Source organism: Lepus europaeus, chromosome 3, assembly GCF_033115175.1.
Source record: "Lepus europaeus isolate LE1 chromosome 3, mLepTim1.pri, whole genome shotgun sequence".
Lineage (NCBI taxonomy): Eukaryota > Metazoa > Chordata > Mammalia > Lagomorpha > Leporidae > Lepus > Lepus europaeus.
This window is the reverse complement of record NC_084829.1, coordinates 32,105,532-32,127,339: the sequence shown is the minus strand read 5'-3', so window position 1 is coordinate 32,127,339 and position 21,808 is coordinate 32,105,532. Positions and strand designations below refer to the sequence as shown.

The following is a 21,808-nucleotide window of genomic DNA, read 5'->3' as shown; positions in this document are numbered from 1 at the left end:
GGGCCAATTAGAGGCGCGGCGGTGCGGCTGCGCGCCCCGCGGCCCGGCTGCCCGGCGCGGGGCGGGCTTGAGGGTGACATCTCGGCGTTTAAAGGGCCCGGGTCAGCTGATCGGCTCATGTCTAGTTTCGCGGACAGGGTCGCGGCCGCCTGAGGAAGCGATGACCGGCGAGCGGCTGGGCTCAGCGCTCCTGGCCAGACCCTGGGCACCGCGGACGCTGGGTTTGCGGAGAGGCGGTAGGGCGCAGGTGTTTACGGCTCTCTTCCAGCTGCTGTTGACTCTGGCCGGGCTCGAAGCTGGGGCTAAGAATGACTTCAGCCTGGTGAGTCGCCCCTCGTCAATCTCCATCCCGACTGCCGCGGGTGGTCGCTGCCCGGTCCCGCGATGGGACGCCCCTCGCTTCTAGAGGCCGCTCCGCGCCCGCTTCGGCCCCTCTTCCTCTCCAGGTCCGCGTTCCTTCCCTCCCCGTGGCGCCTCTTCCGCTCCCAGCCGCCAGCCTCGCTCCAAACTCTCTTTTCAGGTTCCCCTTTCCTGTTCTAGGATCCCTAGTGCTTCTGGGAATCCCAGTTACCCTAACTCCCCTGAGAACCCGAGTCCGAGTCGGTCCCAGAATCCCGACTCAGGCTGGTCCGTGTTGACCCTTGCTCCTCCCGTGGCAGGTGCAGCCGCTGGTGACCATGGAGCAGCTGCTGTGGGTGAGCGGGAAACAGATTGGCGAAGTGGACACCTTCCGCATCCCGCTCATCACGGCCACCCCTCAGGGCACTCTCCTAGCCTTCGCTGAGGCCAGAAAAATGTCGGCATCCGACGCTGGGGCCAAGTTCATCGCACTGCGGAGGTCCACCGACCAGGGTATGAGGATGCCTGGGTCCAAAGAGCAAGTGCTGGGTTGGATGCATGGGGAGCGCCCACTGCTCAGGGGCTCCCAGGGGTAGGAAGAACCTGAGGAGGGAAGGCGTCCAGGGCCGTGATCTGGACATTGGGATTGGCAATAAGTGAATGTTCATTCAAAAAATATTTATTTAGTAAAATAGCACAGTCTTACCTGTGGCGGGATCTATGCCCCAGACACCGTCCTAGGCTCTAGCCTCCTGCAACCACTGCTGGGAACCAGGTGACCCCATGGCCCAACTACAGGCATCAGCTCTACCCCCACTCTAATGGGATTCACTGCTCCTGCTTCCCTGCCTCCCCCCCCCCCCAAAGGTTTCACAGGAGCTGTTCCCAAACACGTGCTCTCTTGATCTCTCTTTCTTACTCTCTCACCCTCTTTCCCTGGCCCATTGGGCTTATTACACCCAACAATAAGCCTTTCCTCTAAAAAAAAAATAAGCTTATTCACTGCCCAATGGCCACCACAGCTGGGGCTGGGCCAGGCCAGAATCAGGAACCTGGAACTCCATCTGGGTCTCCCACATGGGCCCTCTTCCTCTGCTTTCCCGTCTGTGTTAGGGAGCTGTATCAGAAGCAGAGCAGCTGGGATTTGAACTGGTAGAGCAATACGGAATGTCAGCATCATAGGTAGTGGCTTAAGCCACTGCACCACACCAGCCCCACTGGGTACCCCGTTCAAGGGAATGCAGTCATGAACAAAACCCAAATCCCTGCCCCTTCTGGGAGTTATGTTCTGTTGGGAGGAGCCCCACAATGAGCATAATAAATAGATGTGTGTGTGTGTGTGTGTTGAATGGGATTGATGCAAGAAGCGCGGGGCGTGCCCGTGATGGACTGCGACTGTAAACAGGCGACATTCCAGCAAAGACTGGAAGGAAGTGAAGAGTGAGCCGGGATGAAGGGTGCAGACCTGAGCGGAGACCTGCAGGAGGGGAGGTATTTGAGGAATGGGAAGGATCTGCTGTCGCTGGATGGAGTGAGCAGGAAGGAAGAGCAGATAAGATGCCGATGGTCTCGCGGGGCCCTGGGGCCATTGTAAGCCTTGGGTGCCTGGCTGGCGGCAGGACATTAACAGAGCGGTGCGAAGGGGCCCTTGTGCGTTCTCACGGTGCTTTCTCCATTTTCTTTCACAGGCAGCACGTGGTCCTCTACAGCATTTATTGTAGATGACGGGGAAACCCCCGACGGGCTCAACCTGGGCGCCGTGGTGAGCGACGTGGAGACAGGAGTGGTGTTCCTTTTCTACAGCCTCTGTGCTCACAGGGCCGGCTGCCAGGTGGCCTCCACCATGCTGATATGGAGCAAGGATGATGGCATTTCCTGGAGCTTGCCCCGGAACCTCTCGCTGGATATTGGCACGGAGATGTTTGCCCCCGGCCCAGGCTCCGGCATCCAGGTCTCTGCTGAGAGATGAGTGGACGGGCCTGCCTTGCGGACACGCTGGGGGGATGCCTTTGAATGGGCTCCTTCCTGGGGGTAGATGCTGTGCATCCGGTCTTCTGTCTTGGGTGGGATTCCCGGGTAAGAAAGGATGTCCTGGGAGGAACCCCCTAGCAGGGAGGACAGAGCTTTGCCGCTGGCTCCCCACTTGGGGTTGTACCTGCTCCTAGGCAAGGTAGGCAAAGACACCCCTTCCTTCAGGCCGACCCAGGCCTGGGGGGGGGGGAGGGTGTAGTTTGGTAAGTGAGCTTAGGTTTGGGTTTTTTGGTTATTTTCTTAAATATTTACTTATTTATTATTTTTAAAAAAGATTTGTTTATTTGAAAGGCAGAGTTACAGAGAGAGGGGATACAGAGAGATCTTCTATCTGCTGGTTCACTCCTCAGATGGCCGCAATGGCCAGAGCTGGGCCAATCCGAAGCCAGGAGCTTCTTCTGGGTCTCCCATGCGGGTGCAGGGGCCCAAGGACTTGGCCCATCCTCCGCTGCTTTCCCAGGCCACAGCAGAGAACTGGATTGGAAGTAGAGCAGCAGGGACTAGAACCAGTGCCCATATGGGATGCTGGCACTGCAGGTGCCAGCTCCTATTTATCTGTTTCAAAGGCAGAGTTACAGAGAGGCAGAGGCAGAGAGAGAGGGATCTTCCATCCCCTGATTCACTCTCCAGATGGCTGCAGTGGCTAGGCTGGGCCAGCCTGAAGCCAGGAGCTTTTTCTGGGTCTCCCATGGTGTGGCAACCCAAGGACTTGGGCCATTCTCTGCTGCTTTCCCAGGCCATTGGCAGGGGGCTGGATCGGAAGAGGAGCAGGCAGGGCCTGAACTGGTGCCCATATGGGATGCCGGCACCACAGGAGGTGGCTTTACCTGCTACACCACAGCGCCGGCCCCCATGGTTGGGTTTAGCCCTAAAGCTGCCCTGTGGCAGTGTCCCCATGTGCACAGCATGTCTCAGAGCTGCTTAATTCAGGCGGTCTGTGGGGTCCTTCTAGGACCTCGTGAGGAAGGGCGGACCTAAAGGGAACACACATGTCCTCACACCTGGGAGGCCATGAGTTCCCCGACCCCACCTCGGAGCCCCCACCGCATCGCCGTCTGTGACACCCAGCTCCGCTCCCCACAGAAACAGCGCGAGCCACACAAGGGCCGGCTCATCGTGTGTGGCCACGGGACACTGGAGCGAGATGGCGTCTTCTGTCTCCTGAGCGATGACCACGGCGCCTCCTGGCGCTATGGCGGGAGGATCACCGGCATCCCCTACGGCCAGCCCAAGCGGGAGAACGATTTCAACCCCGATGAGTGCCAGGTCAGGAGCCCTGGGCTGGGGACAGGGGGTCGGGGTGGTGCCCACTCTCCGGTCTGCCCTGGGCTCAGAGCACCAGTGAGCACACAGACCCGGGAGCTGGCCGCCCAGCTTGGTGCCACCCAGGCTGGGCGCCCTGAAGGCTGGAGCGTTGGCCCTGCCCCTCCCCATCCGCTGAGGCCCTGTGCTCTCCCCTCAGCCCTATGAGCTCCTGGACGGGTCCGTGGCCATCAACGCGCGAAACCAGAACAACTACCACTGCCGCTGCCGCATCGTCCTGCACAGCTACGACGGCTGTGATACGCTGAGGCCCCGGGACGTGACCTTCGACCCCGAGCTCGTGGACCCCGTAGTCGCGGCAGGAGCCCTTGCCACCAGCTCCGGCATCATCTTCTTCTCCAACCCAGCCCACCCCGAGTTCCGTGAGTGCCCGCTGGGTGGGGCCGGCTGGGGAGCCTGGTGTCTCCAGCAGACCTGGGCTCAGACACGCCCTCCCTCCCCTCCCCTCTCCCCAGGAGTGAACCTGACCCTCCGCTGGAGCTTCAGCAACGGCACCTCATGGCAAAAAGAGACAGTGCAGCTGTGGCCAGGGCCCAGTGGCTACTCATCGCTGACAGCCCTGGAGGACAGCGTGGATGGCGAGAAGCAGGCGTCCCAGCTCTACGTCCTGTATGAGAAAGGCCAGAACCACTACACAGAGAGCATCTCTCTGGTCAAAGTCAGCATTTACGGGGTGCTCTGAGCTGCGGCCCCGCCCCAGAGGAGAAGGCCTGGACTCTGCCTTCAGGCGCACGGTTCTTAGAAGGCCAGCTGGAGGTGCCCAGTGACAGTCCCACGTTCCTGTGGGCCCTAGCCTTTTGCAAAACCAACTTCTTTTTGGTAGGACAATCCCTCTGTTAGCACTGAAGCCACTTCCTGTCCCACACAGGAAGTCCTGCTCTCACCCGGAAGTGCTTCCTCTGCTCGTTGCCGGGTGTGACCCTGGCCCCTCTCGGCCCTTCCAGGACAGTGATTTCATACTTTTTTGGGCTGAGCCAGGTGGGCCTGTGGAATCGAATAAATGTGAACTCAGGGACCTGAGGAAGGCGGAGCCTCCTCTCTAGGGTTGGGGTGAGAATCTGGCTTTGAAGAGGGTTGGTGGAGGTCTCCAGGGGGCAGGATACTTGGTTTCAGGGTAAGAAACTAGGTGCACCCTCCTCCCCATCACTATTTATGAATCAAACTGATGGAACTCAGCGTTTTTAATGAAAATGAACATGTGCAGAGTCTCCGTGTTTCTGTGCATTTGTGAGACCGGGAGTGAGCTCTGGGGGAGGCGCTGAGTGCTGTGGCCTGTGAGACCTGGGTGTGGCAGCTCAGCCCCTTCCCTCGGGCATTTCTGCCTCCCACAGAAAAACAGGCTGATCTTTGGGGGTAATGAGGAGAGAGCTCGGCCTGATACCTGAATGCAACACTGCTGTGCTTTGTATCTCTTTCTTCTTTTTAATTACTTTAAAGACAGAGTTGCTATCCACTGGCCCGCTACCCAAATGCCTGCAGTGGCCAGGGCCGGGCTGGGGCCAAACCCAGAAGCCTGGAACTCAGTCCAGGTCTCCCCCATCACCACTGCTTCCCACAGTCTGCATTAGCAGAGAGCTGGAGTCAGGAGCCAGAGGCAGGCTTCCAACTCACTCCAGTATGGGGAGCAGATTTCTCAACTGCTAGGCTAAATGCCTGCCCGTGTTTTATATTTCTAGGATGTGGTGGGATAGTGTCCCTGAGACAGGGAGCAGGTGTATAAAACGCAGATAGGTAGCCAGTCCTAGGCCAGCCCGGCAGGGAAGCAAGTGCTTCCTGTGACATGGTGTGAGGAAATGGCAATTTTGGCCGGTGCCGCGGCTCAATAGGCTAATCCTCCACCTGCGGCGCTGGCACACCGGGTTCTAGTCCCGGTCGGGGCGCCGGATTCTGTCCCGGTTGCTCCTCTTCCTGTCCAGCTCTCTGCTGTGGCCCGGGAAGGCAGTGGAGTATGGCCCAGGTCCTTGGGCCCTGCACCCGCATGGGAGACCGGGAGAAGCGCCTGGCTCCTGGCTTAGGATCAGTGCAGTGCACTGGTCACAGCGACCATTGGGGGATGAACCAATGGAAAAGGAAGACCTTTCTCTCTGTCTCTCTCTCTCTCACTGTCCACTCTGCCTGTCAAAAATTAAAAAAAAAGAAAAGAAAAGAAAATGGCAATTTTGTGTTATAGCAGATGCTTGTAGAAAGGGTGGAGCAGAGGCCAGCACCGTGGCACAGCGGGTTAAGCCAGGACCTTCGATGCTGGCATCCCATATAGGAACCAGTTTGAGTCCCGGCTGCTGCACTTCTGATCCAGCTCCCCGCTAATGTGCCCAGGAAAGCAGCAGGAGATCGCACAAGACTTGGTCCCCTGCACCCACCTGGGAGACACGGATGGAGTTCCTGGCTCCTGGCTTCTGCCTTCCCAGCCCCAGCTGTTGTGAACCAGGGCATGGAAGAGCTCCCTTTCTCTTTCTCTCTGTCTCTTCTCTCTGTTGCCTTGCCTTTCAAAATAAATCTTAAAAAAAAAAAAAAAAAAATTGGAGCCAGCACTGTGGCATAGTGGGTTAAGCTGCTGCCTTCAGTGCCAGCATCCCATAGGGGCACCAGTTCAAGTCCCAGCTGCTCCACTTCTTTTTTTTTTTTTTTTTTTTTTGACAGGCAGAGTGGACAGTGAGAGAGAGACAGAGAGAAAGGTCTTCCTTTTGCCGTTGGTTCACCCTCCAATGGCTGCCGCGGAGGGCGCGCTGCGGCCGGCGCACCGCGCTGATCCGATGGCAGGAGCCAGGTGCTTCTCCTGGTCTCCCATGGGGTGCAGGGCCCAAGTGCTTGGGCCATCCTCCACTGCACTCCCTGGCCACAGCAGAGAGCTGGCCTGGAAGAGGGGCAACCGGGACAGGATCGGTGCCCCGACCGGGACTAGAACCCGGTGTGCCGGCGCCGCAAGGCGGAGGATTAGCCTAGTGAGCCAGGGCGCCGGCCCAGCTGCTCCACTTCTTATCCAGCTCCTTGCTAATGCACCTGGGAAAGCAAAATAGGATGGCCCAAGTGCTTGGGCCCCTGCACCTTTGTGGGAGACCCAGAAGAAGCTTTTGGCTTCGGATCAGCCCAGCTCCAGTCATTGCAGCCATTAGGGGAGTGAACCAGTGGATGGAAGACCACTCTCTCTGACTCTCTCTCTCTCAACTCTGCCTTTCAAAGAAATAAATAAATCTTTAAAAAATAAAATAAAATAAACTTGGGGCCAGCACAGTGGCATAGGGGGTAAAGCCACTGTCTGCAGTGTCAGCATCCCATATGGGCATTGGTTCATGTCTCGTCTGCTCCACTTCCAATCCAGCTCTCTGCTATGGCCTGGAGAAGCAGTAGAAGATGGCCCAAGTCCTTGGGCCCCTGCACTCACATGGAAAACCTGGAAGAAGCTTCTGACTCCTAGCTTCAGATTGACACAGCTTTGGCCATTGCAGCCATATGGGGAGTGAACCAGGAGATAGAAGACCTCTCTCTCCCTTTCTCTCTCTCTCCTCTCTCCTTTCTCTGCCTCTGCCTTTCTGCGACTCTGCCTTTCAAATAAATAAATAAATCTTAAAAAAAAAAAAAAAAAACAACCTGGGGCCGGCACTGTGGCACAGCAGGTAAAGCTGCTGCCTGTAGTGCCAGCATCTCATATGGGCACCAGTTCAAGTCCAGGCTGCCCCACTTCCAATCCAGCTCTCTGCTATGGCCTAGGAAAGCAGTAGAAGATGGCCTTGGGCCCCTGCACCTGCATGGGAAACCTGGAAGAAGCTCCTGACTCCTGGCTTTGGATCAGCCCAGCTCCAAACATTGCAGCCATCAGGGGAGTGAACCAGCAGATGGAAGACCTTTCTCTCTCTGCCTCTGCCTCTCTCTAACTCTGCCTTTCAAATAAATAAGTAAATCTTAAAAAAAAAAAAAAAACCTGAGATAATTCCTTTAATTAAAAAATATTTTTAAAAAACTTGTATCTCGGCCGGCGCCGTGGCTTAACAGGCTAATCCTCCGCCTTGCGGCACCAGCACACCGGGTTCTAGTCCCGGTTGGGGCACCGGATTCTATCCTGGTTGCCCTTCTTCCAGGCCAGCTCTCTGCTGTGGCCTGGGAAGGCAGTGGAGGATGGCCCAAGTCCTTGGGCCCTGCACCCGCATGGGAGACCAGGAGAAGCACCTGGCTCCTGGCTTCGGATCAGCGTGATGTGCCAGCCGCAGCGGCCATTGAGGGTGAACCAACAGCAAAAAGGAAGACCTTTCTCTCTGTCTCTCTCTCTCACTATCCACTCTGCCTGTCAAAAAAAAAAAAATTTGTATCTCTTTGCCTTTTAAATAAAGTGAAAATAAATAATAAAATGACCATTATGGTTATTATATAACCACAATGCCATTGCACACCCCAGCAATTAATAACATATCATCTAATACCCAGTTGACATTCAAATTTCATCAAATGGCTCAAGAATGACTTCTTTATAGTTGATTTGTTCAAATCAGGATCTAAAAAACAATGTGCACTTCGCCTTTTGCTGTCCCTCCTAGTCTACAATAGTCTGCTCTCCCTTCTGTTTTTAATGCCGTCTAGGCAGAACAGCGTCTTTGTGGAGAATCTCCGTCTCTGGATTTGTGAGGGTGCTTTCTTGAGGTCACTATATTCCTCCGCCCCTCGTATTTCCAGTTACCAAACCTGTGACAGTTTGACTGGCGGGCAAGATGGCTTTCCAGGTGCCCTGTGCTTCCTGCTGGGCCCGCTCAGGGGCACAGCAGAGGCTACAGCCTCCGTCTGGTGGAGTGAAGCAGAGATCAGCGGTGGGGACAGACGGCCAGAGCCCGGCTCCTCCCTTGTAAGCTCCCCACCGTGGACACTCCCGATGACAGTGTTACCCGTGGGTGACTTTGTCCTGGTCGGTTATTTCATGAGGAGTTGCAAAATGGTGATTTTAAAATTCTGCTCTTCCTCATTTGTGAGCATTAGCTGAAACTCTTCAGTAAAACAAACATTTGGCCCAGCAGTTGCAATGCCTCTTGGGCCCCCTGCGGCCCACAGCAAAGTGCCTGGCTTTGAGGCCTGGCTCTGCTTCAGACGCCAGCTTCCTGCTAATGTGCACCCTGGCTCAAGCAGTCAGGTCCCTGCCACCCACATGGGAGACCTGGATTGAGTTCTGGGCTCCTGGACTGGCCCCAGCTGTTATAGGCATTTGGGGAGTAACCCAGAGGTTGGGAGATCTCTCCCTGTCTCCCCTTAGTCTCTGTGTCTTTCAAGTAAATTAAAAAAAAAAAAAAAAGTATTTAGAAAGCTTTCCTCTGGGTCCAGCAGTGTAGTGTAGCAGGTTTAAACCACTGCCTGCAACACCAGCATCCCATATGGGCACCAGTCCGAATCCTGGCTGCTCCACTTCTGACCCAGCTCCCTGCTAATGTGCCTGAAAAAGCAACAGAAGATGGCCTGGGTCCTTGGGCCCCACATGGAAGACCCAGAGGAAGCTCCAGGCTCCTGGCTTTGGCCTAGTCCAGCTGCAGCCATTTGGGAAGTGAACCAATGGATAAAAACTCTTTCTCTTCCAAGTCTTCCTCTCTGTGCAACTCTGCCTTTCAAATAAATTATTATTTTTTTTAAAAAAAAGTTTTCCTTGTCAAGGCTGTTGGATTGCCATGAAACATGGTAAGCAAAACAGTATAGGAATTGCGTGATAAATGCTTATATTTCCCCCTTTAATGATCAGTTTTCAGAGTAAAGTGTTGTAATCATTTGCCTTTGTCAGTAAACCACTTTGTTACCCCATGGGACCAAACAGGAAGAATCTGTTGGCCCCAGGAAGTGGGGGAAGGGCATCCTATGAGCTCAACTGAGGCAGCCTGGGGCCACCTTCCCAGCGCAGATGGCCACATAGCTCGGGAGACGCAGCAGCCGGCATGCCCTGCTGCGGGACTTCCTCCACCAAAAGCCCCACATCTGACCAAGCCTTGCTGACAGTGTTAGGGGATGACGCTGGGAGTGTCTGCCCCGTGAGCAGCTGGCTGTGCAGCAAGTGTGGCTGCAGGCTTGCGAGCCGCTGCCTTCGTTCTTCATGGCCTGAGCATCCTCGGCCATCCTCCAGGGCACCCTTCCCAGGCACCAGCAGCTGATCAGAAACCAGAGCCGGGCCCAGAGCATGCCTGTGGCGCCAGTGTCTCTAGAACAAGGTTCCAGAATGTGCGTTTTCTAACAGGAACTGCAGGAGACTCTGTCACTGGGCTGCCGGGGCTGCATTGTAAGAACACTCCTGGACGGTAAGCCTAGATGTAAGAACAGATTTTGAAATACTGAAGAAAAAAAAATCTCAGAACGTGTAGGCTGGGTGTTTGGTGCAGCGGTTAAGTCACTGCTGGAGATGCCCACGTCCCAAATCAGCGCCTGCCTTGGAGTCCTGCTCTTCCCCTAGGACCACAGAAGGCTGAGGCCAGTGAGCTGCTGGCTCAGGGTGCTGGGCCCCTGCCACCCACGTGGGAGATGCAGGAGGGGTGCAGTAGGTTAAGCCACCACCTGGAATGCCCACATGCCATATCGGAGTGCAGGTTTCAGGCCAGACTACTCCTCATCTGATCCAGCTCCCTGCTAATGCACCTGAGAAGCAGTGGAAAATGGCCTAAGTGCTTGGGCCCCTGCCACCCATGTGGGAGACCCAGATGAAACTCCTGGCTCCTGGCTTCAGCCTGGCCCAGTCCTAACTGCTGCAGCCATTTGGGGAGTGAACCAGCAGATGGAAGATCTCTCTCTCTCTCTTTGTCTCTCTCTCTCTCTCCTGTTTGCTTTTCAAATATTTTTTTAATGCCAGGAAGAATTTGTGTCTTAAGAAATGAAAACCAGTTAACAGCTGTCGGGAACTAAACCTGCCCTTATCTCCCTCAGCATCTTGGCTGCCTGCCACACCACCCAGCGTGCACGGGGTGATTCATCCACAAGGAAAGACAAATATAGAATGCTGAGGCCTTGGGCCCCTGGTTCTCCAAGTGTTTCTGAACAGGTAGCAACAACCTGGGTGTAAGTTAGTAATGGCTGACCTGCCCACCACCCCACCCCCCAGACCAATGCCGGGCTGTGGAGGTGGGGCCCAGCTCCCAGAACATGAATAAGTCCTCTGGTGAATTTGGGCCGGCACTGTGGCATTGTGCACCTGCTGATGCCAGCATCCTGTATCAGGTTCCAGTCCTGGTTCGAGTCTCAGCTCCTCTGCTTCCCATCCAGCTCCTTGCTAATGCACCTGGGAAGGCAGTGGAAGATGGCCCAAGTACTCAGACCCCTTCCACCCAGAGGGAGACTCGGATAGAGTTCCTGGCCTCAGACTTCAGTCTGGCCCAGCTCAGACCATTGCAGCTATTTGGGGGAATGAACCAGCAGATGAAGACAAAGAGATCTTCCATCTACTGGCTCACTCCTCAAATGGCTGTAAACAGCCCAGACTGGGCCAGACTGAAGCCAGGAGCCTTGAGCTCCATCCAGGTCTCCCAAGCATTTGGGTCATCCTCTGCTGCTTTCTCAGGCCATAGCAAAGAGTTGAATGGGAAGTGGAACAGCCGGGAATCAGACTGGCACCCATGGGGGATGCTGGCATGGCAGGAGTCAGCTTTACCTGCTACAGACCAGCCCCTGCCCTTAGATCACTTACCTCTTTTTTTTTAAGAACTAATATATTATATATATATATATATTTTTTTTTTGACAGGCAGAGTGGACAGTGAGAGAGAGAGAGAGAGAGAAAGGTCTTCCTTTTGCCTCTGGTTCACCCTCCAATGGCGCACCGCGCTGATCCGATGGCAGGAGCCAGGTGCTTCTTCTGGTCTCCCATGTGGGTGCAGGGCCCAAGCACTTGGGCCATCCTCCACTGCACTCCCTGGCCACAGCAGAGAGCTGGACTGGAAGAGGAGCAACCGGGACAGAATCTGGTGCCCCAACCGGGACTAGAACCCGGTGTGCTGGCGCCGCAAGGCGGAGGATTAGCCTATTGAGCCACGGCGCCGGCCAACCACTTACCTCTTAAGCAAGTTCTAGCGTCTAGCTAATTTGTCAGGGAAAGGATTGAAGACCTCCCCCACCCCTTTTTTTTTTTTCAGGTCTTTTGCTGTTCCTATGAGGAAGATTGAGAGCAATGACAGAAGACGGAAGGATGAAGGTGTGGCACTCACCTGTGCAAATGTGACAAGCGGACCTCCCAGATCCCAGCCTGGATCTGCAGCCGAAGTTTAGCAGGAAGCTTCCCACTCCCACCATCAGCCCTCCCCACTTCTCACTCTCCCCCTCCCCCCACCTCCGTCTTACCAGCTGAACACTTAAACAACGGGGGAGCTGTAACAACACTGACCAGTAGCCAATACCAGGGACCAAGCACCATGTACAGTTTTTCCACTAATTTATTTCTGTGAGGTTATGGTATATGGACACATATACCACATATATATATACCACATATACCACATATAGACTGTCTTTTTGTCCACCATTCCTGGCTCAGAAATCCCTCAGTGAGGCAGGCCATAGAAATTAAGGTATGCCCTAGAAACTCTAATTGTCCCCACCTCTCTCTGACCCACCTTGTCTGACAAGGGATGAGAAGACCCCCGTTTCAGTGGGGGGTCCTAACCCATACCCTGGAGGAAGGAATGCAGCCAGTGAGGCCCAGAACAACCTGAGCACACAGGCCTCGCTGGGTTTCCGCGCCCAGTCTGGTAACATCAGGCCATACCCTTTTTGTCCACTCAGATGTTGACACGTTGTGTGCAACAATGGCCTCATAAAAGCCCCAGAGGACAGGGTCCAGAGGGCTTCTGGAAAGCTGAACACGTGAGACTCCCAGAGGGTGGTGCACCCACAGAGGGCACAGAAGCGCCACACCCCTCCTCCCACACCGCGCCCAGTGCCTCCCTTCCCTCAGTATCCGTGTGCTGTCCTTGGTAATGAACCAGTTTACCTGCTTCCCTGAGTTCTGTGAGCTGTGAAAGCTGAGTAGGGGTGGTACCCCGGATTTATAGCCATGGCGGGGCCGGGGGAGCAGTCATTGGTCTCTGGGGTGAGGATGCCACTCAGGATGCACATCCCTTATCTGATGACCTGGTTCGAGTCCTGCCTCCTCCGCTTCCTATCCAACTTCCTGCCAATGCACACCCTGGAGGCTGCACAGGATGATCCAATAGTTGGGTCCTTGCCATCCATGTTAGAGACCCAGACTGAATTCCTGGCTCCTGACTTTGGTCTGGCCCAGCCCTGGCTGCTGCAGGCATTTGGAGACTGAACCAGTGGGTGGAAGATGTCTCTGTCTCTCTCCCTTTCAATAAAATGAAAATAAACAATACATTTTGTAATTAAAAAAAAAAGGCGCTGCTTGGGATACTCATATTCCATCTCCTGAAGTCCCTGGGCTCCAGCCTCAGCTCCACTCCCAATTCTAGCTTCCTGCTAATGTGCACTCTGTGGGGGCAACAGGTGACGGGCCAAGTCCCTGGGTCCCCTTCCCCCAGTGAGAGATCGGATTGAGCTTGGGCTCCTGGCTTCAGCCTCACCCAACCCCAGCTGTTTGTGAGCAAATCAGCAGATGGCAGATCTCTCTCTGTGTCTCTGTCTCTTTGTCTCTCTGACTTTCAAACAGATTGGAATAAAATAGCATACAGCCAGTTGGTCAGAAGCACAGGTAAAACTCCCTGGGGCTTGGGACCGAATGTCTGCAGAGGAAACGCCATGTGTGGACTGTGCCTTCAGCCTGTGCGGTCTGGACTTGAGTGAATTCGGGCACACCCAGCTGGTGTCTGCAGCAGAACTGGTCATTTGCTGGAGGGAGGAAACCCTCACATCTTCCAAGGCCACACAACTGATCTATAGCCCTAGCACAGGGGAGGAGAAGCTGAGTTGGAGTCAGATCTGTTGTAGCCACACAAATTCTCACGAGCAAAAGCCATTACCAAGAAGGAGTAGCGAGAAATTGATCCTATTTGCCCAAACAAGGACCAGGAAGGAAGCCGAAGACACAGAGGCTTGGACTTCTTTTAGAGAAGAACTTAGTAACTTACTTAGTTACTTATTTATTTATTTGGAAGACAGAGTTACAGAGAGAGTGAGAGCGAGAGCGAGAGCAAGAGCGAGAGGAGATCTTTCATCCACTACTTCACTCGCCAGATGGCCTCAGCCACCAAGGCTGAGCCAGGCTGAAGACAGAAGCCAGGAGCCAGGAGCCAGGGCTCCCATGTGGGGGCAGGGGCCCGAGGACTTGGGCCATCTTCTGCTGCTTTTCCAGGCACCTTAGCAGGAAGCTAGATCAGAAGTGGAGCAGCCTGGACACAAGCGGGATGCTGGCACTGAAAGAGGTGGTTTAACCCTCTGTATCACATCTGCCCCTTCTTTTTGATGATGATAATAATAATAATAATAATAATAATAATAATGGTGATGTAAATGAAAGGTCAGGTCTCTCCTTTCCTAATATTCTGACAATAAAAATAAATTCTGAGATGTCCTAAGTTTAATTATAAAGGCCAGAGATGGAAGTTGAAGAGATAAGGGAAATTAATCAGTTAACCAATGCTGGTGAAACCAAGACTCAGGGTGGCAGCATGGTGAAGTAAGCTAAGCCACTACCTGCAGTGCCAGCATCTTATATGGGCACCGGTTCGAGTCCTGGCAGCTCCACTTCCAATCCAGCTCTCTGTAGGGCCCCTGCATGCATGTGGGAGACCGAGAAGAAACTTCTGCCTCCTGGCTTTGGCCTGACCCATCCTTGGCCATTTAGGGAGCGAATCAGCAGATGGAAGATCTGTTTCTTCCTCTCACTCTCTCCATCTTTAATGAATGGAATCTCTCTCTCTCTAAGAAAGAAACTTAAATGTCATCAAGGTGGGCCACCAAAGGCCCTATTTACATACCCATCCGTCTCTCGAAAGCTGGTCCTAATCCTATCCCCTTGTTCAGAGCCCCTGCTTTGCTTCTCCCAGAATTTCTAAAACTGCTCTTAGCTCTGGCCCAGAAAAACTCTTCCAACCACTACCTGGCCCTGCTGCTGGCAACTGCAAGAACTTGTCCTAGGACCTGGTGCTGCCCCTCCCAGGCAGCAGGTGCACTGGCTCAGTAAGCCCTTTTATTCCAGGGATGCTTTGGCCTCAGTTTTGAGTTTGACACTGGATAGTATGCACACACACACACACACTTCAGATTATATATATATATATATATATATATATATATATATATATATATATATTTAAAGATTTATTTATTTGAAAGTCAGAGTTACAGAGATGTCAAGGCAGAGAGAGAAAGAGAGAAAGAAGGAGAGAGAGAAAGGTTTTCCATCTGCTGGTTCACTCCCCAAATGGCCCCAGTGGCCGGAGCTGTGCCGATCCAAAGCCAGGAACCTGGAGATTCCTCTGAGTCACCCATGTGAGTGAAAAGGACTTGGGCCATCTTCTGCTACTTTCCCAGGCCATAGCAGAGAGCTGGATCTGAAGTGGAGCAGCCGGGACTCGAACTGGTGCCCATATGGATGCCGGCACTGCAAATGGCGGCTTTAACTGCTATGTCACAGCACTGGTCCCTGGATAGTGTGTGTGTGTGTGTGTGTGTATATATATATATATATATATATATAAAGATTTTATTTATTTATTTGAGAGGTAGAGTTACAGACAGTGAGAGAGAGAGACAGAGAGAAAAGTCTTCCTTTCATTGGTTAACTCCCCAGATGGCCGTGTTGGACCTCTCAGTTGCAGAGATGCCCACTTGCTCGGGAGGACGCCCAAAGATCCAGACTCCAGACCAGTTGATGCAAAAAGCACGAGGTTTTTATTGAACGTTTGCGCAAACGGGCCCCCACCTCAGGCAGTGAGGAGCCCTGAGCGGCAGTTTCACACAGGTTATATAGGCAACGAATTAGCATATTCCTAATGCGCATGCATAGGATTGGTCAGTTCAGAGGGACCATTAGCATATGGGAGAATGCTGGCGAAGAATGCTGGTGGAGAGTGCTGGTGGAAAATGCAGAGGTGGCACGGGATTGGCTGGTTCGGAGGGACAATTAACATACTAGAGAATGCTGAGGGAGAGTGCTGAGGGAGAGTGCTGAGGATTGGCCGGTCGCAGTGACATCATAAGTGCGCGCCTAGAGACTCTCCAAAGGGGAGGGGCAGCTCTGCTGTGGGTGCGCCCAGAGGTTTCCCGGAGGGGAGGGGCAGTTCTGCTCTGGGTGTGCCTAGAGGTTCTCTGAAGGGGATTGACTTTTCCTTCCCAGAGAACGTCCTGCCCGCTGGACTCTGGGGAACATCTAACCTCTTAAGAAGCCCCTGATATTTGCCCAGGCCTAGTTTCTTGTCCCTCCCCCCATAAGGGTCCTTCAGCTGCAACGGCCAGAGCTGCGCCGATCCGAAGCCAGGAACCAAGAACTTCTTCCAGGTCTCCCATGCTGTTGGACCTCTCAGTTGCAGAGATGCCCACTTACTCGGGAGGACGCCCAAAGATCCAGATTCCAGACCAGTTGATGCAAAAAGCACGAGGTTTTTATTAAACGTTTGCGCAAACGGGCCCCCACCTCAGGCGGTGAGGAGCCCTGAGCGGCAGTTTCACACAGGTTATATAGGCAACGAATTAGCATATGGGAGAATGCTGGTGGAGAGTGCTGGTATAAAATGCAGAGGTGGCACGGGATTGGCTGGTTCAGAGGGACAATTAGCATACCGGAGAATGCTGAGGGAGAGTGCTGAGGGAGAGTGCTGAGGGAGAGTGCTGAGGTGTTACAGGATTGGCCGGTCGCAGTGACATCATAAGTGTGCGCCTAGAGACTCTCCGAAGGGGAGGGGCAGCTCTGCTCTGGGCGCGCCCAGAGGTTTCCCAGAGGGGAGGGGCAGTTCTGCTCTGGGCGTGCCTAGAGGTTCTCTGAAGGGGATTGACTTTTCCTTCCCAGAGAATGTCCTGCCCGCTAGACTCTGGGGAACATCTATCCTCTTAAGAAGCCCCTGATATTTGCCCAGGCCTAGTTTCTTGTCCCTCTCCCCCATAAGGGTCCTTCAATGCGGGTGCAGGGGCCTGAGCACTTAGGCCGTCTTATGCTGCTTTCCCAGGCCATAGCAGAGAGTTGGATCGGAAGAGGAGCAGCCAGGACTAGAACCAGTGTCCGTATTAGATGACGGCGCCACAGGCAGAGGATCAATCTATGGCGCCGGCCCCTGGATAGTATATTTTTAAAAACACATTTTGAGTGTAAGGGTTAGCTGCCAGGAAAGGAAGGGAAACCCTTAGAAGCCACAAATGACACAAGTAAGAGTCCAAAACAGTAAATGATTTCTGGAACTTCTGGCTTTTGCCCTGGGGGATTTGGTCAAATCCCAGCGCTTAAATGAAGGTCTCGGTAGATCACGGGTTTGCAGTCCAAAGACAAAACCAGGGTTGTGAAAATGAAGGGAAGTTAAGCAGAGGGACCCTTGCTCTCAACAAAGCAGGATTTCAGGGAAACAAAAAACTCAGTAAGAATATATATATATTTATTTGTCTGAAAGGTAGAGTTACAGAGAGAGATCTTTCACTCTTCAAACGGGCATTCTAGCCAGGGCTGGGTTAGGTGCCCATACAGGACACTGATGTAGGCAGTGGCTTACCCACTGTGCCACAGCGCTGGCCCCTGCTGTAGTATCTTAAGCCAAACCAAGAAAACTTTGCAATGTTCCTATCAGTAAATCAATTTACAAGGCACATGTGTTTGTTGTGTTCCGATTGCCCAGATAGAAAGAACCAGCAAGACTCACCGAAATGCAAGAAACAAAGGGACTTTATTTGTAGGTCCAGCATGCTAGGGCCCTGGCCTCCCATGCAATGCAGTGCTGGGAGACCAAGACCCCCTTCTCTTTGTTCCCGGGGTTTTTATAGTTCCCGCGCAAACAAGTATTACGCCCTATTCCTTCCTTCCCCTGGCCCTGCAGGACCAAGGACGGCCCACCTTATTGGTTGCCTCCACCTGGTCCTCCCGGACCAAGAACTGCCCAGTGTTAGGTTTCATCTTTTCATACCAGGCACATCCTGGGCCTAGCCAGTTTTTTTTTTTTTTTTTTTTTTTGTCTTGTGAGAAGCCTGTCATGGCGTAGCTCTGGCCTATCACAGTGTTGTGTCAAAAGATAAAATTGGGACCGGTGCTGTGTGGTAGTGGGTAAAGCCGCCACCTGCAGCGCCGGCATCCCATATGGGCGCTAGTTCGAGTCCTGGCTGCTCCACTTTCAATCCAGCTCTCTGCTGTGGCCTGGGGAAGCAGTGAAAGGTGGCCCAAGTTCTCGGGCCCCTGCACCCACATGGGAGACCCAGAAGACGCTCCTGGCTCCTGGCTTTGGGTCAGTGCAGCTCTGGCCATTGCAGCCAATTGGGGAGTGAACCAGCAGATGGAAGACCTCTCTCTCTCTCTCTCTCTCTCTGCCTCTGCCTCTCTGTAATTCTGCCTTTCAAAGAAAATAAATAAATATATTTATTTAAATATATTTTATATATAATTTATATTATATATTTTATATATAAATATTTATATATTTATATAATATATAATATATTATTATATATTATATAAATATATAATATTTATATTATATAAATATAATATGTTATATTTATATATAAATGTATATTTATATATTTATATTTTATATATATAAATAAATCTATATATATATATATATATATATAATTACAACAAATTTAAAGATCTGACTGCCATTGTTTGCTATCCCAGACTCGGGTAACAACTCATTCTATAAACTAGAGCGAACCTTCCATAAGCTGAGAAAAGCTAGCTTTATGAATAGAAAAGGGCTGAGGAAAGCCAAAATGAAGGCAAACAGCAGCTGGTTGGTTTCCAAGCTACTTTCCCGGTAAAGGGTAAAGCAGAGGGATTGGCCTGCTTGGAGATCGGATCATTATCTCTCCTGATTTCCTGGCAGATCAGATGGAAAAAAAAACACCTTTGTTTCAACTTGGTGATGTGGCACTAACTTGAGTGACTCCACTTCACTAGATCTGCTAGGCCTGGTGCAGGCTTCAGGCCAAGCCGATGGTCTCCTATGAATGCTATGGAACCGCGGTTTGCCCTTCTACTACTGAGGGCTTGGGGGTTGGGGTGGGAAGCAATGCGGTGCGGGTCTGATGCAGAGAAAGGTCTGGGAGCTAAGGTGGGTTCTCTGAGGGCACCGGGCTGGGCCTACACCAGAACCAGGGCCAGCAGGAGGGACAAGGGTAGGACCAGTGTCTCAGCACGTCTGGGTTTCAGAGGAAGTCTGCTATGGACAAAGGAACAAGAGTGAAATTTCCTCGTCTCACATATACAGAAGAGGGGGAAATTCATCTGGTGGCCTTAGAGAAGACTTTACATCAATTCCCTCTATGCACTGTGATCTTGTAAATAAAGGAAAAGAATGAGTCATTCAGACTGCCTCTGCAGTGTTTATTCAGGGCAAAGAATTAGCAATTGATGAGATGATTTATTTATTACTTCTTGTATGAAGAATGTCGGCTAATAGCTGTTGAAAGAATAATCAAAGGAGAAAATCACTATTTTGCAAACCCCAGTGAAGTAAGTCGGGCAAACATCAACAATGGCTGCTGAAATCATTACATAAAAAAAAAGAGTTGATAGGGAACTGGATTTATTCACATGAGGTCGAAGAATTCATGACAGCACTCTTGGCAACCACAGAGGCGTGGGGGGAAGGACTTCTACGACGGAGATTTGGGAGTCACCATGGCCACCCGGTGATAAGATTGCGACCAGGGACAGCAGGAGAAGCAGAGGCTGATGCCCGGATGAAGGGTCTTGGGAGGACGCGGTGGGCAACAGACTGAAAGGTAAGACTGGATGCACACATCGAATAGAAAGGAGGCAGCAAGGTGACCCTGGGTGGAGGTGAGAGTGAGGTGACCACAGGCACAGGTCAAGCCAGGTCGGTGGCTCCCAGAAGCTGGAGGCAGCAGCAACAATTCCCCTGAGGCCGCGGGAAGGGGCAAGGCCCTGCTGGTATGTTGTTTTCAGCCCAGGACAAACTAATTTTAGACTTCTGCTGCTGCATCTGGGAGAGCGAGTTTCTGCTTTCTTTCTTTTTTTTTTTTTTTTTTTTTTTTAAGTTTGTGCTGTTTTAAGCCATTAGGTTTCCGGTAAGGTGTCAGCCCACTCACAGGAAACAAACAAACACATACTTCACTCGTGAAGCGTTTGCCTGCACGCCTTCGGGTTGAATTTCCAGTTCAAAAAGTGCAGATCAAGGAACAGTTAGCAACAAGAGGGCACCGTCAGACAAAGCCACCACGCAGAACACCGTACACAACAATCCGTCTGTTCTCTTCAACAGAATGGAGGGGCATTTGGCGCAGTGGCTAAGATGCCACCTGGGATGTCCCCAACCCGTGTCTGAGTGCTGGGGTTGAGTCCCAGCTTGGCTTCCGCTTCCAGCTTCCTGTCACTGTGCACCCTGGGAAGCATCAGATGATGGTTCAAGTAGCTGGGTCCCTGTCACCCATGAGAGGCCTGGAGTGAGTTCCCAGTTCTTAGCTTCCACCTGGCTCAGCCCAGGCTGCTGTGGGCATTTGGGGAGTGAATCAGAAGACGGATGACCTCTCTCTCTCTCTCTCTCTCTCTCACACACACACACACACGCAATCTGTCTCTTGGCATTTCAAATAAAATATAAATTTTTAAAATAATCTGAGGGGCCAGCGCTGTGGAGTAGCTAGTACAGCCACCGTCTAGCAGTGCCAGCATCCCATATGGGCACAGGTTTGAGTCTTGGCTGCTCCACTTTCAACCGAGCTCTCTGCTGTGGCCTGGGAAAGCAGTAGAAGATGGCCCAAGTCCTTGGACCCCTGCATCCGCGTGGGAGACCCAGAAGAAGCTCCTGGCTCCTGGCTTCGGATCGGCGCAGCCGCAGCCGTTGTGGCCAATTGGGGAGTGAACCAGCGGATGTAAGACCTCTCTCTCTCTCTCTCTCTCTCTCTCTGCCTTTCTTTCTTTCTCTGTGTAACTCTGCCTTTCAAATAAATAAATAAATCTTTAAAAATAATTTGAAAATTAAGACGGATGTCACAGAAAGAAGAAAACAAGGGGATTGCTATGGAATAAACACTTAGAAATTAACAGTGAAGCACAGCGCTCGAGCCCTGATCACAGGGCCGGTGTCGCAGTGTAGAAGATTAAACTGCCGCTCACAGTGCTGGCGTCGCCTGCCCGGTCACGGCCGCTCGGCTTCCAGTCCAGCTTCCTAACTGCTAACGTGCCTGGAGGCAGCGGGAGATGGCTCACGTACTTGCCATTTGAGGAGTGAACCAGCAGATGGAAGACTTCTCGTTAGCTTGCTCATTCTCTCTTCTCTTTCTCTCTCTCTCTGCCTAAGTAAATAAATCCTTAGAGCACATCAATAAGGGCGAGTGCTTGGTGCAGCAGTTCTCTCTCTTGGGATTCTCAGAGTGCCAGTGAGTCCCAGCTCTGCTTCTGACCGAGCTTCTTTTTTCTTTCTTTCTTTTTTTTTTTTTTTTTTGAGAATCCTTTTTTTTTTTTTTTGAAAGGCAGAGGTAGACAGTGAGAGAGAGAGAGAGAGAGAGAGAGGTCTTCCTTCCGTTGGTTCACCTCCCAAAATGGCCGCTACAGCCGGCGCACTGGCCGATCCGAAGCCAGGAGCCAGGTGCTTCTCCTGGTCTCCCATGTGGGTGCAGCGCCCAGGCATCCTCCACTGCACTCCTGGGCCACAGCAGAGAGCTGGACTGGAAGAGGAGCAACCAGGACTAGAACCCGGCGCCCATACGGGATGCTGGCACCGCAAGGCGGAGGATTAATCAAGTGAGCCGCGGCGCCAGCCCCTCTTTTTTTTAAATTTTATTTATTTATTTGAGAGGTAGAGTTACAGACAGTGAGAGGGAGAGACAGAGAGAAAGGTCTTCCGTCTGTTGGTTCACTCCCCAAATGGCCACAACATTCCAAAGGCAGGAGCCAAGAGCTTCTTCCAGGTCTCCCACGTGGGTGCAGGCACCCAAGGACTTGGGCCATCATCTACTGCTTTCCCAGGCCACAGCAGAGCTGGATCGGAAGTGAAGCAGCTGGGACTAGAACTAGCACTCATATGGGATGCCGGTGCCGCAGGCGGAGGATTAACCT

At 52.6% G+C, this 21,808-nt stretch overlaps 1 protein-coding gene across 1 annotated transcript; it reads left to right on the top strand.

Annotated features, from left to right (window-relative positions):
- Positions 1-45: 45 nt before the first annotated feature.
- On the top strand, positions 46-5,501 carry NEU1 (neuraminidase 1). The gene is made up of 6 exons (XM_062185871.1): positions 46-322; positions 660-852; positions 2,028-2,290; positions 3,454-3,636; positions 3,833-4,055; positions 4,149-5,501. The coding sequence occupies exons 1-6, from the start codon at positions 161-163 to the stop codon at positions 4,373-4,375; spliced, it is 1,251 nt and encodes a 416-aa protein (XP_062041855.1). The 5' UTR covers positions 46-160; the 3' UTR covers positions 4,376-5,501.
- The last annotated feature ends 16,307 nt before the right edge of the window (positions 5,502-21,808 follow it).